The 16,756-nt window shown below is 46.0% G+C and overlaps 1 protein-coding gene across 1 annotated transcript in view; it reads left to right on the top strand.

Annotated features, from left to right (window-relative positions):
- Window positions 1-13,446: 13,446 nt before the first annotated feature.
- ASCL1 (achaete-scute family bHLH transcription factor 1) overlaps window positions 13,447-16,756 on the top strand; it is a 3,579-nt gene continuing 269 nt past the window's right edge. Inside the window, exons 1-2 of the mRNA XM_040344280.1 lie at window positions 13,447-14,189; window positions 15,957-16,756. The exon at window positions 15,957-16,756 is cut by the window's right edge and continues 269 nt beyond it. Coding sequence (XP_040200214.1) covers window positions 13,586-14,182 — 597 coding nt within the window. The 5' untranslated portion in view covers window positions 13,447-13,585 and the 3' untranslated portion in view covers window positions 14,183-14,189; window positions 15,957-16,756. The remainder of the gene's footprint in view (window positions 14,190-15,956) is intronic.

The following is a 16,756-nucleotide window of genomic DNA, read 5'->3' as shown; positions in this document are numbered from 1 at the left end:
GAAACACTCTATTCCAATGTTTATAACTTTGCATCATTAGAGTAGATCCCAAATCAATCAGCGGCTCCTTCGGGGGTAGCGCTACACGGGTCTAGGGGTATGATTCTCGCTTGGGGTGCGAGAGGTCCCGGGTTCAAATCCCGGACGAGCCCCCACGTGTAGCGCTACCCCCGAAGGAGCCGCTGATTGATTTGGGATCTACTCTCTATTGGCTTAGCTTACCCCTGTTCAACTAGCTCGAACCCTCCCTTGACACATCAGAAGTCTGGTTAATGAGATATTGTGACCTCTGCTGGGCTGGGGTCACAATAGCAGGCACACAACACACAGTGTCAGTATAGCAATAAAATTAGCCATTACTGATTATCCACATGTTTAAGGGGTTGTAAAGGTACAATTTTTTTTCCTAAATAGCTTCCTTTACCTTAGTGCAGTCCTCCTTCACTTACCTCATCCTTCGATTTTGCTTTTAAATGTCCTTATTTCTTCTGAGAAATCCTCACTTCCTGTTCTTCTGTCTGTAACTCCACACAGTAATGCAAGGCTTTCTCCCTGGTGTGGAGTGTCGTGCTCGCCCCCTCCCTTGGATTACAGGAGAGTCAGGATGTCCACTAACACACAGCTCTTTTCTCTAGCTGCAACGTAGAGAGCGTCCTGACTCTCCAGTAGTCCAAGGGAGGGGGCGAGCACGACACTCCACACCAGGGAGAAAGCCTTGCATTACTGTGTGGAGTTACAGACAGAAGAACAGGAAGTGAGGATTTCTCAGAAGAAATAAGGACATTTAAAAGCAAAATGGAAGGATGAGGTAAGTGAAGGAGGACTGCACTAAGGTAAAGGAAGCTATTTAGGGGAAAAAAATTACCTTTACAACCCCTTTAAGAGTGGATTAATTTCAATATTTTTTTTCTGGCTAAATTTACACTGTAAGCCAAGACTGCAAAATAATTATAGGCTTTTTGGTCCACTTAAGAAAACTCAGTTTTTGCTTGTTCAACTGAAGCAACAATATAATGCTACATCTATGGAAAATAAATGAATAACTAAGAAAATAACTGATGACTGTCCTTCCAGAGGGGAATTTGGAACCTTTAGCCTGGATGGAAAACATCAGCCACCAACCTTTTCATGGTGGGAACCGATTTCTGTTGGCTAAAGAAAATGTAGTATATACCATGTGCCATGGAGCTGCATTGATTGGTGGGTATGGCGGAAGGCATGTATTCCTAAAGGTTGTGCCCTCTCGTCCTCTCATCTATCACAGACGAGAGGGCGTCCATGATAGGCGGAACACTGAACACAGTGTTTGCTGGGAAACCAAGTGTTCCACCTATCACGGAACAGCACAAGGAGGAGCGCGAGTTTTCAACACTGCACAGACTCGGGTACACAGATCGGATTCTGCAATGGGCACGGTGAGGTCAGGTGGCAATGGACTCAGGTACGCTGACTCAAATATAAGCCGAGGGGGTCATTTTCAGCCAAAAAAAGGGCTGAAAAACTTGGCTTATACTCGAGTATATACGATAGGTAATTAGTACATTTGAAGAAGTTTACTATTTCATTCTCCAAGGTTACAGTATGAAATGCTGGTTAAAAAAAAACTCCTACCTTTATAACCACTTTAACTGGTCAACTTTGCTAAAAGCAAAGATTTTTGTTGCATATATTTGCAAATACACGTGAAGCACACTTCTGTACCTCTGTAAAGTGTGATCACTAATGTAGCCAATAGCATAGATGATTAATTTTTTGTTTAACCAGGGGGTTGAATGAAAAAAAAATTACTCAATTCCCCCATCCACACATTGGATGTGGATAGGGGAAAATCGACTTTGCTGAGCCTTTCTATTCTTACAGTGGGGAGTCAAAATACAATGATCAGTGCTACCAGCTATAACCAGCAGCCACATTTCGATACATTAATGCTTTTAACCACTTATTAATAGGCTGGGTGGGACATTCGTCATTCAACACAAGGCGATGACTGATCAGGGTATCATGTGATTGCTGTAACCAATCACACCACATCACATGACAATTGTGAACAATGGATGGCTTAATTTCATGCCACCCATTGTGTACAATTGTGTTCCTAGCTGTGATTAGTCACAGTGATCACATGGTACAGACAGGGCCAATCACAGCCCAATAGCACCATGGGATTACCTGTGGACAATCACAGCTAATCATAACAATACACACTGAATGAATCAGTTTCATTCAGTAAAAATTCTTGCTTATAACCGTGAAACTCACTAGTATAAGCAATAATAATGTGTAAAAAAATTGAATCACTTTCCTAGTAGGACAGTGTTATTCTGGTAACTTGATCTGATCACAGTGTGTTAAAAAAAAAAAATTAATAAAAAAAAATAGTTATTCATTTTTGTTTTTTGTTTACATACTGTCAGTGTTCATGATCTCCACCACACTACTTATCTGATGATGCTGTACTGCACTGGTGACAGTATGTTAAATAAAATTGTAAAAAAAAAATATTCTAAAAAATTGTGACTAAAAATTACAACTGCCTCTTACTAAATATCTTGGACTCACAGGCGTGCGCACAGGGTGTGCCCAGGCACACCCTAATCACCCTGTGCAGCACAGATTCCCCCTACTGCCCTGGCTCCCCCCTCCTTCCCTTGGCATGCACTACCGGCTTCCCTCCTCTTCTCTCCTGCCGGATGTTGCTGCTGGGAGGTTTTAGGATGAGTGAGGGAAGGGGCTGGTAAATATGTATTTATCAACCCCTTTCCTTTCTGAATGAACATGGTGAGGGATCGGTAGTGTGTGTTTAAGCTTTGGGGTGCACACCCTAATGCAATATGCTGCGCACACCTATGCTTGGGCTTTGTACTTTCCAAAAAGGTGTAATTTGGGGGATATTTGTAGTATCCTGGCATTTTCGGGCCTCAAGAAATAAGATAGGCCCTCAGTACTCAGGACCGATACAGATACAAGTATACAGTATATACCATATATTGTGAAATCTGTAGGATTTCCTACAGAGTAAATAATAAACCAATAAATAATAATAAACCATTTTCACCAAAGAAATGTAGCAGTATAGATTTTGCCCCAAATGTATAAAGAAAGACTATTTATTTACAAAATTTTATAACAGAAACGAAGAACTATGCTATTAAAATATTTGGTTTATTAAGAAAAAATAACAGTGGTGATTAAATACCACTAAGATAAAGGTCTGTTTGTGTGAAGAAAAAAAAAAAGATAAAAATATCATATGGTTACAGTGTTGCATGACAACGCATTAGTCATTCAAAGTGCGACAGCGCGGAGCAGGAAGCGGGTGAAAGTGCCCTGTATTGAAGTGGTTAAATTCTGGAAAAACATTATTGTTATATTCAGTAAACAGTAGCAAACACAATACAGCTGAATGCAACTCATTGCTGGCTATTGCTCATACCAAAACCTAAACAGGGTGCATCTGATATGGTACCAAAGACAGGGCCATACTACTATTCAGCTATATGCTTTAAAGTTTTTGTTTTCTGGCAATACATTATACCAAGGCTTGTTTTGATTTTAATGCTTTAAATATTTTTTTTGACCTTTTAATAAATCCAGTTTGTACCTTATTACGCTATTGCAGCTCCTTCTTTCTTTACATACCCATCACATCTGGCTGGGGATTATATGAACATCCTTATGTGAGTTTGTTATTATTGGATATACTCCTATGGTGTAGACTCACTTCAGTGGTCCAGAGAGGGCCTCAACGCATTTACTACCCTGCAGAGGTGTACCTGCGTGCGCGGTTGACTATTCTAGAGATAGGTGGTCCACCTTTTCTGGTAAGCACGCTTATGAATAGGGTGATGGATGTCACAAGAGGACCTATTTGAACCCTGGTGGTGGAATGCTGTAAAATCAACTTCTTTCCCTATCTGTCACGTGGAGTTTTTGCAACACTTTTACAACTAATCACTCAGTGACATATGGACTATTGATCCTATTCAGATTCACTTTGTCTATCATTGATTTTGATTTCTATTGTGTTATCACTAATTTTTTCACTTATAGAGAGCAACATATTTTACTTTTATACTGTTTACTATGCCTGTATCACATAGTTAGTCGCTGCTAATTCACTATTAGTTTTGTTTTACCTTAGCGCGGTATATCATTTGATAGCTATATGCTATAGCCTTGTCTTAGTCTGCTGGAAGAGAAAGTACTGTGTATCATGTAACTTTTGAAATAGCAAGCAATTGTGCTGCAAGTTATAAAATTACTTCCTAAGCTATTGCTAGACTTGTCAGGCTTCAAAAGTTTGTTGCACAATTGCAGCAAGTCCACATTGCATGACTCCAGATCAACTTTTTTTGCAAACATTCTGCAAGCCTGCTGGAAGTTCTCGTTCAGTTACTGTATTTTCCGGCGTATAAGACGACTTTTTGGATACAAAAAAATGCATCCAAAGTCGGGGATCGTCTTATACGCCGGTGACAGTCTCCGTGCTGCGAGCGTCCATGATTTAAAAGCTGCTCCTTCTTCTCAGCGTGTCCTGTGATAGGCGGAACACAAATCTTCCCAGCAGCGCCTCTGTTCTGTGGACGACGGTGATAGGCGGAACACAGAACAGAGGCGCTGCTGGGAAAATTTGTGTTCCGCCTATCACAGGACACGCAGAGAAGAAGGCGCGGCTTTCAAATCATGGACGCTCGCAGCACGGAGACTGTCACCGACCTGGAAACAAATCACCAAAACGTAAGTGATGGCACTGTTGGCACAGTGGGGGCAAGTGATGACACAGTGGGGGCAAGTGATGGCACAGTGGGGGCAAGTGATGGCACAGTGTAGGCAAGTGATGGCACAGTGTAGGCAAGTGATGGCACAGTGTGGGCAAGTGATGACACAGTGTGGGCAAATGATGGCACAGTGTGGGCAAGTGATGGCACAGTGGGGCATGTAATGTAATGGCACAGTGAGGCATGTAATGTAATGGCACAGTGAGATTGGAAAAAAACCTGTTTCTGTCAGCGGTTCCCGCTACCCCTCAGCTTCCAGAAAGACTAGTAGGAAGGGGGTAGTCTTATATGGCGAGTATATCCCAAAACCAACATTTTTCCTGGAAAATTAGGGGGTCGTCTTATACGCCGGGAAATACGTTATGTTGTGCAATAGTCATCCCACCACACTGGGTCACTGTGGCTGAATTTTTAAGTATTAGACTTTCAGAGCTCTTGCTGTAGACTTGCCACTGCAACTTTGCTCTTGCTAGAGACTTACCACGCAAATTTGCTACAAGATGAAAAAGTGTCAACTAGAACTCACCTACTATGTAACTATGGGCCAGATTCACAAAAGAGATACGACGGCGTATCTCCTGATACGCCGTCGTATCTCTGTGTTAGGGCCGTCCTAACTATGCGACTGATTCATAGAATCAGTTACGCATAGCTAGCCCTAAGATCCGACAGGTGTAATGGAATTACACTGTCGGATCTTAAGGATGCAATTCTAGGCCGGCCGCTAGGTGGCGAGGCCATTGCGGTCGGGGTTGAATATGCAAATGAATAGTTACGGCAATTCCCGAACGTCCGCGCTGCCCGTCGATCTATCTTTACGTCGTTTCCGTCGAGTTACGCCGCGTAAAATTAGGGCTGAGCCCTAGTTGTCCTAAGCCATGTTAAGTATGGCCGTCGTTCCCGCGTCGAAATTTAAAAAACAACGTCGTTTGCGTAAGTCGTCCGTGAATGGCGCTGGACGCCATTTACGTTAATGTTAAAACAAATGACGTCCGTGCAACGTCATTTAGCGCAATGCACGTCGGGTAATTTACCCGACGGAGCATGTGCAGTACGTTCAGCGCTGGAACGCGCCCAATTTAAAATGGTGCCCGCCCCATTTGAATTGGGCGGGCTTGCGCCAAGCGCATTTACGATACACCGCCGCAAGTTTACAGGTAAGAGTTCTGAGAATCAGGCACTTACGCTGTAAACCTGCGGCGGTGTAACGTAAATCACATACGTTACGCTGCCGAGGAGCAACGTAATTCTATGTGAATCTGGCCCAATGTGCTTCAAGTGCTTTGCAAGTGTAGAACTTGTCAGTGAAAATGTGCAGCACGTTAACAGACTTACAATTGAACACTTCTACAAGTTTGTAGCAGGTTGTACTTGCTTGCCTTAATTAATGGACTATTTATACAAAGAACTTTATTATTTTTTATATTTTTCACAATGTTTCTATTTTTTTGTTACAATTAATACAACATTTTTGTTTTGGATATACATATTTTTTAATTTGTATTAATTTTGTCATGGCATAATTGGTTTTCTATTTATGGTTTCACAATATTTGTGATATTGATAAGGTAGCGCCCTCGCTCTCACACATTGAAAGTAATCCTTGCTGTCTGGGCTTAGCCTGGTTTTCTTTTCTGCTGATGATGGCAATGATCACAGCACCAGTAATAGTTGTCCAGCCGGTAAAAAGTTAGCCAGACTTCATTTAAACCCTTGCTGCCAAGGTTACGCACATATGTGACTTCACTGAAGTGGGTCTTCTTTCATGGGGCAGCATATTTGCATACCTGTGTTTGTGTTTGTGTTGGGGAGCCTGCTGCACAGTGTGCTCCTAGCAAAGAGACCAAGCTGTCGCCAACAGCTCCGGGAGGACCAGCTCATGACTGCTGTGATAGCCTGAGATTGGTATCCCAGTGATCAGTGATCAGTAACTGTACAGTCTGCCCCTATACGTTTTCTCCTCTTGAATTGTCTAAAGCAGTCATTCAAGATGAACGGCACCCAAACACGCATCATGGGCTAGATTCAGAAAGAATTTGCGCCGGCGTATCTATTGATACGCCGCGTAAATTCAAATCTGCGCCTACGTATCTTCTTTCTGTATTCAGAAAGCAAGATACGCCGAAATTAGGCTAAGATCCGACTAGCGTAAGTCTCTTACGCCGTCGTATCTTAGGGTGCATATTTACGCTGGCTGCTAGATGGCGCTGCCTTCGATTTCAGTGTAGAATATGCAAATGAGCTGGATACGCTGATTCAGAAACATACGTGCGCCCGGCAGATTTTTTTACGTCGTTTGCGTAAGGCTTTTTCCGGCGTAACGTTACTCCTGCTATATGAGGCATAGCCAATGTTAAGTATGGACATTGTTCCCGCGTCGAATTTGAAAATTTTTACGTCTGTGGCCTAAGATGTTCGCGAATAGGCCTTTTGTGTAAATTACGTTCACGTCGAAAGCATTGACTATTTGCGACGTGATTAGGAGCATGCGCACTGGGATACGTTCACGGCCGGCGCATGCACCGTTCGTGAGAAACGTCATTTACGTGGGGTCATGTTTAATTCTCATTAAACACGCCCACCTCCTGACAATTTGAATTTGGTGCGCTTACGCCGGCAGATTTACGCTACGCCGCCGCAACTTACGGAGCAAGTACTTTGTGAATACTGCACTTGCCCGTCTAAGTTGCGAAGGCATAGCGTAAATAGGATACGCTACGCCCGCATAAACCTACGTCCCCCTACCTGAATCTAGGCCTATGTGTTTTGCTGTGATTTAGAATAGCGGGCAGAATGGCAGCAGCTCCAAATCACCCACATGTGAATGGGGCCTAAATGATACATAGGGGTTGATTTACTAACAGCAAATAGACTGTGCACTTTGCAAGGCCAGTTGCACTCTGCAAAGTGCAGTTGCTCCAGAGCTTAGTAAATTAGAAGAAGGAAAATCACCGCTCAAGGTGGGTCTGCTATAGGGTCATACACAGGTGTAGGATTCCAAGGGTGCTGGCAGTCCACTAGGCAAGCATTGGCGTAAAATGAAGGATGGATGGCCGCACTCCAAACCAAACAGGTTGTCTTTATTTAAACGAACAGCAAAAACATACCAGATCACAGCAACAGAAACAGGAGGATACCGACGTTTCGCACTGACTTAGTGCTTATTCATGGCTATGAATAAGCACTAAGTATTTTTGTTATTTTGGGTCATTTTTTCTTTGCTATTAGAAAAATAAAAAAATCTATTGCCATTTACTGTACCACCAAAGGAAAGACCAATGTGCCCTGAAAAAGATTCACCTGAATACACTAAGTCATTGAAAAGATATGTACAGTTTAACTAACACGTGTCAAAGTTGCCAAACCAGTTTCAGCCATTAAAAATAGTTTGGGCCGGTGTCATTAAGGGGTTAATTAAAGAAAAGAAGCCTACCCTCTGGAGAATACAGTAACATGGAATTAGAGAGTGTAGTTATTCTGCTTCCTATGAATGATGTGTACAAGGTACAGACAGCAACCAGCAATTGGCTCTACATGTGCTGATTGGCTGAATGTTGTATGTTGGAGAAGTGATCAGATTAATCTGGTGATAAGGGGATAAGGCTCCCAGTCTTGTTTACAAAGCAGATAGGTTGTTGTGGTGTGTTGTGTAGCTACACACAGGTTCCTGGGTGGGAGCATAGCCCTGTTGTAGGAGAAGTAGTTACATCAAAGTTTAATATGGGCAATGGGCAATGTGACATAGTAGTGTGCATAGGCGTGCGCACAGGGTGTGCCAGGTGTGCCTGGGCACACCCTAATCACCCCATGTTCATTAGCATTATCAAGGGACAGCACCAGGTGGGTGGTTGGGGATGCCAGTGGCCAGTGTAAATGCCCCCATTATATTAAAGGCTAGGTTCAACAGTAGGAACACGTTACACCTGTATTTAGGGTGTAATGTAATATGCTCCCAATCAACTATTTCCCACCACCAGAGCCTCCTTTCTGTGACAGAAGGCAGCATTCATTTGTGTTTGAGATTTGGGGTGCACACCCTAATGCAATAGGCTGCGCACACCTATAGTAGTGTGCAATGTATGTCCCCAAACTAGTACAGGCATACCCCACTTTTCAGTACACAATGGAGTTTATTTACTAAAGCTGGAAAGCGCAAAATCTGGCTCACTTCTGCATAGAAACCAATGAGCTTCTAACCCCAGCTTGTTCAATTAAGCCTGGTAATTAAACCTGGAAGCTCATTGGTTTCTATGCAGAAGTGAGCCAGATTTTGTGCTTTCCGGCTTTAGTAAATAAACTCCATTGTGTACTGAAAAGTGGGGTATGCCTGTACTGTCAGAGGATAGACTGGGAGAACAGGAGACAAGATCTGTCCCAACAGGGAGCTCACACTAAGACCCCTTTCACACTGGAGAGGTTTGCAGACGCTATTGCGCTAAAAATAGCACCTGCAAACCGACCCTAAATAGCCGCTGCTGTGTCTCCAGTGTGAAACCCCCGAGGGCATTCACACTGGAACGGTGCGCTAGCAGGACGGTAAAAAAAGTCCTGCTAGCCGCATCTTTGGATCGGTGTATACCGCTCCTCTACCACTCCTGTCCATTGAAATCAATGGGACACCGCAGCTATACCGCGGCAATGCACCTCTGCAGAGGCACTTTGCGACGGTTTTTAACCTGAACAGTATATACACTATCAATGAACAAAGCGCTCTCAAACCTAGGTTTTACTGATTACTGTAAGTTACCCACAAACAATATACTAGTTGCCCATAACCTGTATACTTGCAATGCTACCGATGGTTGGAAACATCACCCATGAACATATTGCTAATGAACTATATACAAATTACCCACAAACTGTGTACATTAGCCATGAATGATGTACGCACTACTAATTAACTATGAACAAAGTACCCATGAACAGTCTACATGCTGCTAATGAACTATATACAAATTACCCATAAAATGTGTACATTATTAGTTTATTACCCATGAACAGTGTACATTACAAACATATTTTAAATACAATACCCATGGACTGTATATGTGCTGCCAATGAACTCTATACAAATTACCCAAAAACAGTTTAACTATTTATTACCCATGAGCAGTATACACATTACTCATGAGCAGTATATACATAACCCATGAGCAGTATACACATTACCCATAACTCTGAGCAGTATATACATTACCCATGAGCCACTGAGTAGAAGCCGGTGGCAGTGCCCGGTGTGGGTTCAGGCAGTGCCCAAATGAGTAGTCAGTAGTAGTTAGTAACGTCAGGTGGCAGTACCCGGTATAGGTGTATACACATTACCCATGAGCAGTATATACATTACCCATGAGCAGTATATATATTCCCCATGAGCAGTATACACATTAGTCGTGAGCAGTATACACATTACCCATGAGCAGTATATACATTACCCATGAGCAGTATACACATTAGTCGTGAGCAGTATATACATTAACCATGAGCCAGTATATACATTACCCATGAGCAGTATACACATTAGTCGTGAGCAGTATACTCGGTGTAGTCAGTCACTCTTGTACCAGACCCTCTTTGAACAGACATAATTTGTTTCCACATATTTAAAGTCGTGTAGAATTTTACAAAGACGGCAACATTGTAGCGAGCAGAAAAGAGATCACCCACCCAGATACAATGTACACGGGACAAGGAATCCCTGAGATCTCACTAGTATAACTTTCCCTCCCTCCAGCACCACAATCCGTGTGTGTGTGTGTGTGTGTGTGTGTGTGTGTGTGTGTGTGTGTGTGTGTGTGTGTGTGTCCGGGGAGGACGGGTGGCACGGATAGTACAAGTGTAGTGAGGTGACAGTGCCCGCTCAGGGTATACAATACACGTAGCTGCTGCAATGACAGACTCCTCTCCTAGTATAATGAAGTGGCAGTACACGTAGAAGGAGCGGGCAGTGCCCACCCGGTGTAAAACAGTGCAGGACAATTCGCTATGCCTAGTTCAAGTAGGCGACAGGATAAATACCAGGCAGTGCCCGATGGGAGGTATAGGTTCTTTGGACGCAGATTGCAGCGGCCGGTGTACACAGGTAGAAGTAGTAGGCAGTGCCCAGCTTAGGTGTAGGTGTACTCGTTAGTAGAAGCAGGTTGTAGTGCCCACTATAAGTATAGGCAGTTTCCGGTCTGAAAGTTAATAGACGTAGGTGACAGTGCCCAGTATAGGTGTAGGTAGCAGGCAGTACCCGATGTACTAGTTAGTAGAAGCAGATGGCAGTGCCCACTATAGGTTTAGGCAGTGCCCGGTGTTGTAGTTAATAGACGTAGGTGGCAGTGCCCGGTATAGGTGTAGGTAGCAGACAGTACCCGGTTTACAAGTTAATAGAAGCAGGCCGCAGAACCCACTATAGGTATAGGCAGTGCCCGGTGTAATGGTTAGTAGACGTGGGTGGCAGTGCCCGGGATAGGTGTAGGTAGCGCCCGGCATTGTGTCTGGTGTACTAGTTAGCAGAAACAGGTGGCAGTTCCCGGTATAGGTGCAGACAGAGCCCAGTGCTATATAGTAGAATAAGGTGGACGTGCCCGGTATAGGTGCAGGCAGTGCCCAGCGTAATAGTTAGTAGATGCAGGTGGCAATGCCCAGTGTACTAGTTAGCAGAAGCAGGTGGCAGTGCCGGTATAGATGCAGGCAGTGCCCGGGAGTAGTAGTTAGTAGATGCAGGTGGCAGTGCCCACTATAGGTATAAGCAGTGGTGTTTAGCTGCAGGCAGTGCCCGGTGTCATAGTTAGTAGATGCAGTGCTCACTATAGGTATAGGCAGTGCCTGGTATAGGTGCAAGCAGAGTCCGGTGTACTTATTCGTAGAAGCAGGTGGCAATGCCCAGTGTACTAGTTAGCAGAAGCAGGTGCAGTGTCCGGTAGAGGTGCAAGCAGTGCCCGTAATAGTAGTTAGTAGAAGCCGGTGGCAGTGCCCGGTGTGGGTTCAGGCAGTGCCCGGATTAGTAGTCAGTGCTGGAGTAGTAGTTAGTAACGGTAGGTGGCAGTACCCGGTATAGGTGTATAGGCAGTGCCCGGAGTATTAGTAACGGCAGGTGGCAGTGGCCGGTAAAGGTGTATAGGCAGTAACGAAGTAGTTAGTAGCAGCAGGTGGCAGTGCCCCGTGGTGCAGGCAGTGCCCGAAATAGTACTTAGTAGCGGCAGGTGGCAGTGCCCGCTATAGGTGTATAGGCAGTACCCTGACTAATAGTTGATAGCGGCAGATGGCAGAGCCAGGTATATGTGTATAGGCAGTAGTACTGTAGTTTGTAGAAGCATGTGGCAGTGCCCTGTATGGGTGCAGGTGCAGGCTGTGCCCGGAATAGTAGAGACATGTGGCAGTGCCCGGTACAGGCAGTGCCTTGAGAAGTAGTTATGTGGTAGTGCCCAGTATAGGTGTAGGTATTGGCCAGAGTAGTAGTTAGTAGCAGCAGCAGCAGGTGGCAGTGGCCGGCATAGATGTAGACAGTGCCCGGAGTTGTAGTAAGTAGCGGCAGGTGGCAGTGCCAGGTATAGGTGTATAGGCAGTGCCCGATGTAGTAGTTGGGTGTATAGGCAGTAGTACTGTAGTTGGTAGAAGCATGTGGTAGTGCCCTGTATGGGTGCAGGCTGTGCCCGGAGTAGTGGAGACAGGTGGCAGTGCCCGGTACAGGCAGTGCCTTGAGAAGTAGTTAGTAGAGACGGGTGGTAGTGATCAGTATAGGTGTAGGCAATGCCCAGAGTAGTAGTTAGTAGCAGCAGCAGGTGGCAGTGACCAGTATAGATGTAGACAGTGCCCGGAGTAGTAGTTAGTAGCGGCAGGTGGCAGTGCCAGTTATAGGTGTATAGGCAGTGCCCGGTGTAGTGTAGCAGCAGGTGGCAGTGGCCGGTGTAGATGTATAGGCAGTGCCCGATGTAGTAGTTAGTAGCAGCAGGTGGCAGTGCCCGGTATAGGTGTATAGACAGTGCCCGGAGTAGTAGTTAGTAGCGGCAGGTGGCAGTGCCAGTTATAGGTGTATAGGCAGTGCCCGGTGTAGTAGTTAGTAGCGGCAGGTGGCAGTGCCCGGTATAGGTGTAGGCAATACCCAGAGTAGTAGTTAGTAGCAGCAGGTGGCAGTGCCCGATATAGGTGTATAGGCATTGCCCGGTGTAGTAGTTAGTAGCAGCAGGTGGCAGTGCCCGGTATAGGTGTATAGGCATTGCCCGGTTTAGTAGTTAGTAGCGGCAGGTGGCAGTGCCCGATATAGGTGTATAGGCATTGCCCGGTGTAGTAGTTAGTAGCAGCAGGTGGCAGCGCCCGATGTAGTTGCATAGGCAGTGCCCGGTGTATTAGTTAGTAGCGGCAGGTGGCAGCGCCCGATATAGTTTTATAGGCAGTTCCCGGTGTAGTAGTTAGTAGCGGCAGGTGGCAGTGCCCGGTATAGGTGTATAGGCATTGCCCGGTGTAGCAGCAGGTGGCAGTGCCCTCTCGGAGCAGGTCTTGCTCGGCGCTGCCAGCCCCAGGCTCCGCCCCATCTCGCTCCGTCTGCACTTGTTTATTCAGCGCTCGGAGCGGCACGCGCCAGGCGCACGCACTGGAACAACAAACCCCAGAGAATGGAGCCCGGGGAGTGGGGCGGGGCCAGGCAAAGCGCGTGGAGCTTGTGCCCATTGAAAAGGCGGCGGTGGCCGAGCGACCCCAGCCACTCAGCGCAGCAAGCCAGGGAACGTGCGGGACAGAACGCGGGGCTCGCCTCTCACACCGCCTCACCCGCACAGCCACTGCGCTCCACGCGACACACACGAGTCTTCAGTCCAGCCAGCCAAATGGACAGCACTGCCAAGCCAGAGAGCGGCTCCGGCCAGCACTTTCTGCAGCCAGCCTGCTACTTTGCACAGAGCCTTCAGCTGAGCCCGGGGGACGGGCATCACCATCACCAGCAGTCCAATGCCAAGTCCGGGGCCAAGCAGGTCAAGAGGCAGAGGTCGTCCTCCCCGGAGCTCATGAGGTGCAAAAGGAGGCTCAACTTCACCGGCTTCGGCTATAGCTTGCCCCAACAGCAACCGGCTGCGGTAGCCAGGAGGAACGAGAGGGAGAGGAACAGGGTGAAGCTGGTGAACCTAGGCTTTGCCACCCTCCGAGAACATGTCCCCAATGGGGCGGCCAACAAGAAGATGAGCAAGGTGGAGACCCTCCGCTCCGCCGTAGAGTATATCCGAGCGCTACAGCAGCTGCTGGACGAACATGACGCTGTCAGCGCTGCCTTCCAGTCCGGGGTGCTGACACCCACCATCTCCCCCAACTACTGTCATGACATGAACTCTATGGCAGGATCCCCTGTCTCCTCCTACACCTCCGAAGGATCCTATGACCCATTGAGTCCAGAGGAGCAAGAACTACTAGACTTCACCACCTGGTTCTGAGCAGCAGGTGAGTCCTCCACCTTCAAGTCCACTCTTGTGGTGCTGAACTGTCAACGTGCTAGGGAGGCCGGCCATACACCTTACAATCCCATTGGGCAACTAACTTCTTTTCATACAACCACACAGACCCTTGGGGCAATCTTCTTCTGTTCCTACAACCACACTGATCCTTGGGACACTCTTCTTCTGTTCCTACAACCACACTGACATTTGGGACTATCTCCTTCATCTGTTCCTACAACCACACTGATCCTTGGGACAATCTTCTATTCCTACAACCACACTGACCCTTGGGACAATCTTCTATTCCTACAACCACACTGACCCTTGGGACAATCTTCTATTCCTACAACCACACTGACCCTCGGGACAATCTTCTATTCCTACAACCACACTGACCCTTGGTACAGTCTTCTGTTCCTACAACCACACTGACCCTTGGTACAGTCTTCTGTTCCTACAACCACACTGACCCTTGGGACAATCTTCTGTTCCTACAACCACACTGACCCTTGGGGCACTATTCTTCTGTTCCTACAACCACACTGACCTTTGGGACAATTTTCTGTTCCTACAACCACACTGACCATTGGACAATCTTCTGTTCCTACAACCACACTGACCATTGGACAATCTTCTGTTCCTACAACCACACTGACCCTTGGACAATCTTCTGTTCCTACAACCACACTGACCCCTGGTACAATCTTCTGTTCCTACAACCACACTGACCCTTGGGACAATCTTCTGTTCCTACAACCACACTGACCCTTGGGGCACTATCCTTCTGTTCCTACAACCACACTGACCCTTGGGACACTATCCTTCTGTTCCTACAATCACACTGACCCTTGGGGCACTATTTGTATGTTCCTACAACCACACTGACCATTGTGGCATTATTCTTCTGTTCCTACAACCACACTGACCCTTGTTCTCCATAACTAGTGACAATTAGAAAAAAATGTAAGGTGTATGGGCAACCTAAGGCTCCTCCCACTCATTACAACCTCATTTACGCCTTCCAACAACCATGTAGGATACAAATTGATGGGTAGGTCATCTTACCTAGTTTTGGTAGATCTAAAGTTGCTTGACCCAGGATTGTAGAATGTGATCCTAAAACTTTGTAGAGTGACCCTAAAAATTTACAGGGATGGAGCCAATGATGGTGTAGCTGGCCCCTTGGAAGTTGCTCCTGGTCCTTGAAACCATAACTAATAATACACCTAAAATGTAAGGTGTATAGACAACTTAAGCTTCATCACACTCATTACAATCTCCTTTAGATCTTCCAACAACCATGTAAGATACAAATTGATGGGCATGTCATCTTACATAGTTTTGGTAGTTTTAAAGTTGCTTGACCTAAGATTGAAGACTGTATGGGGACCCTAACACTTTAACAAGGATGGTGTCCATAAAGGTGTAGTTGGCCCTTGGAGCTTGCTCCTGGTCTGGCCCTTGGAGCTTGCTCCTGGTCTGGCCCTTGAAAGTTGCTCCTGGTCTGGACCTTGGAAGTTGCTCCTGGTCTGGACCTTGGAGGTTGCTCCTGGTCTGGCCCTAAGAGGTCGCTCCTGGCCTGGCTCTAGGAGGTTGCTCCAGGTCTGGCCCTAAGAGGTCGCTCCTGGCCTGGCTCTAGGAGGTTGCTCCAGGTCTGGCCCTAGAAGGTTGCTTTAGGTCTGTCCCTTGGAGGTTGCTCCATGTATGGCTCTTGGAGTTTGCTCCTGCTGGAAACCATAACTAATGGCTCTTTTTTTTTCTCCAATTTCAGGACTGTCCCTAAGAAGTAGGACGTGAAGCACACGAGAGCCCACAAGCCTCTCCAAGAACACTAAGCACTATAGATTTGCACTCCGGTGGGGTCCACAAGAGAACCAGAGACTCAGAAGTGTGGGCATCAAGAGCAAAGGGGTGTACCCACCGCTCTACTCGTAGAAGGAAGAGATTTGGTTGGCCAGCAAGGTCCTAAGAACAAAAACAAGCAGGGCTTCCCAATGACGATCCGGCCGTAGCCCATTGACTGAGCGCTTTTTCCTTCCCTAAGGATGACATGGGACTATAACTTGTGGAGTTTGCATTCTTACTATGCTGATACTCAAAGAACCCTTTCAAACCCCCTCTACTACTATTTTTATACCACTTTCATCGTAAGAAAAAAACAAATGCTTCCAATCGTTTTTTGTGATTTTTTTATATTATAAAAATCTATTTCTATGGATCCCAAATGTTTGGGATGTATTAAGCTATTTTTGTACATAAGAGAGAGAATTTATAGAAGTTTTGTACAAATGTTATAAAAATGTGTATATCTTGATACATTATTATTGTAATGCTTATTACCTCTGCGTATTTAGACTTGTAGTCTATATGACAGTGATCGTCAGCCTCTTCTACCCCCCCTCCAGCTGTTGCTCGGGCACCCCGAGGATGTGGATTGGGGCAGCAGCTGGAGGGGACAGAGGTTGCCTGTCTCTGCTACTTATAAATGACCTTGCAACTGCCATTTTCTACGTGGTTTGTGAAAAGGACTCTCCTAATGTTGGGGATGGAACTCCTTACAGATGTACTTTA

This window comes from Rana temporaria, chromosome 3 (genome assembly GCF_905171775.1).
Source record: "Rana temporaria chromosome 3, aRanTem1.1, whole genome shotgun sequence".
Taxonomy (NCBI): domain Eukaryota; kingdom Metazoa; phylum Chordata; class Amphibia; order Anura; family Ranidae; genus Rana; species Rana temporaria.
The sequence above is the reverse complement of the archived record's forward strand: the minus strand, read 5'-3'. Positions and strand labels throughout refer to the sequence as shown.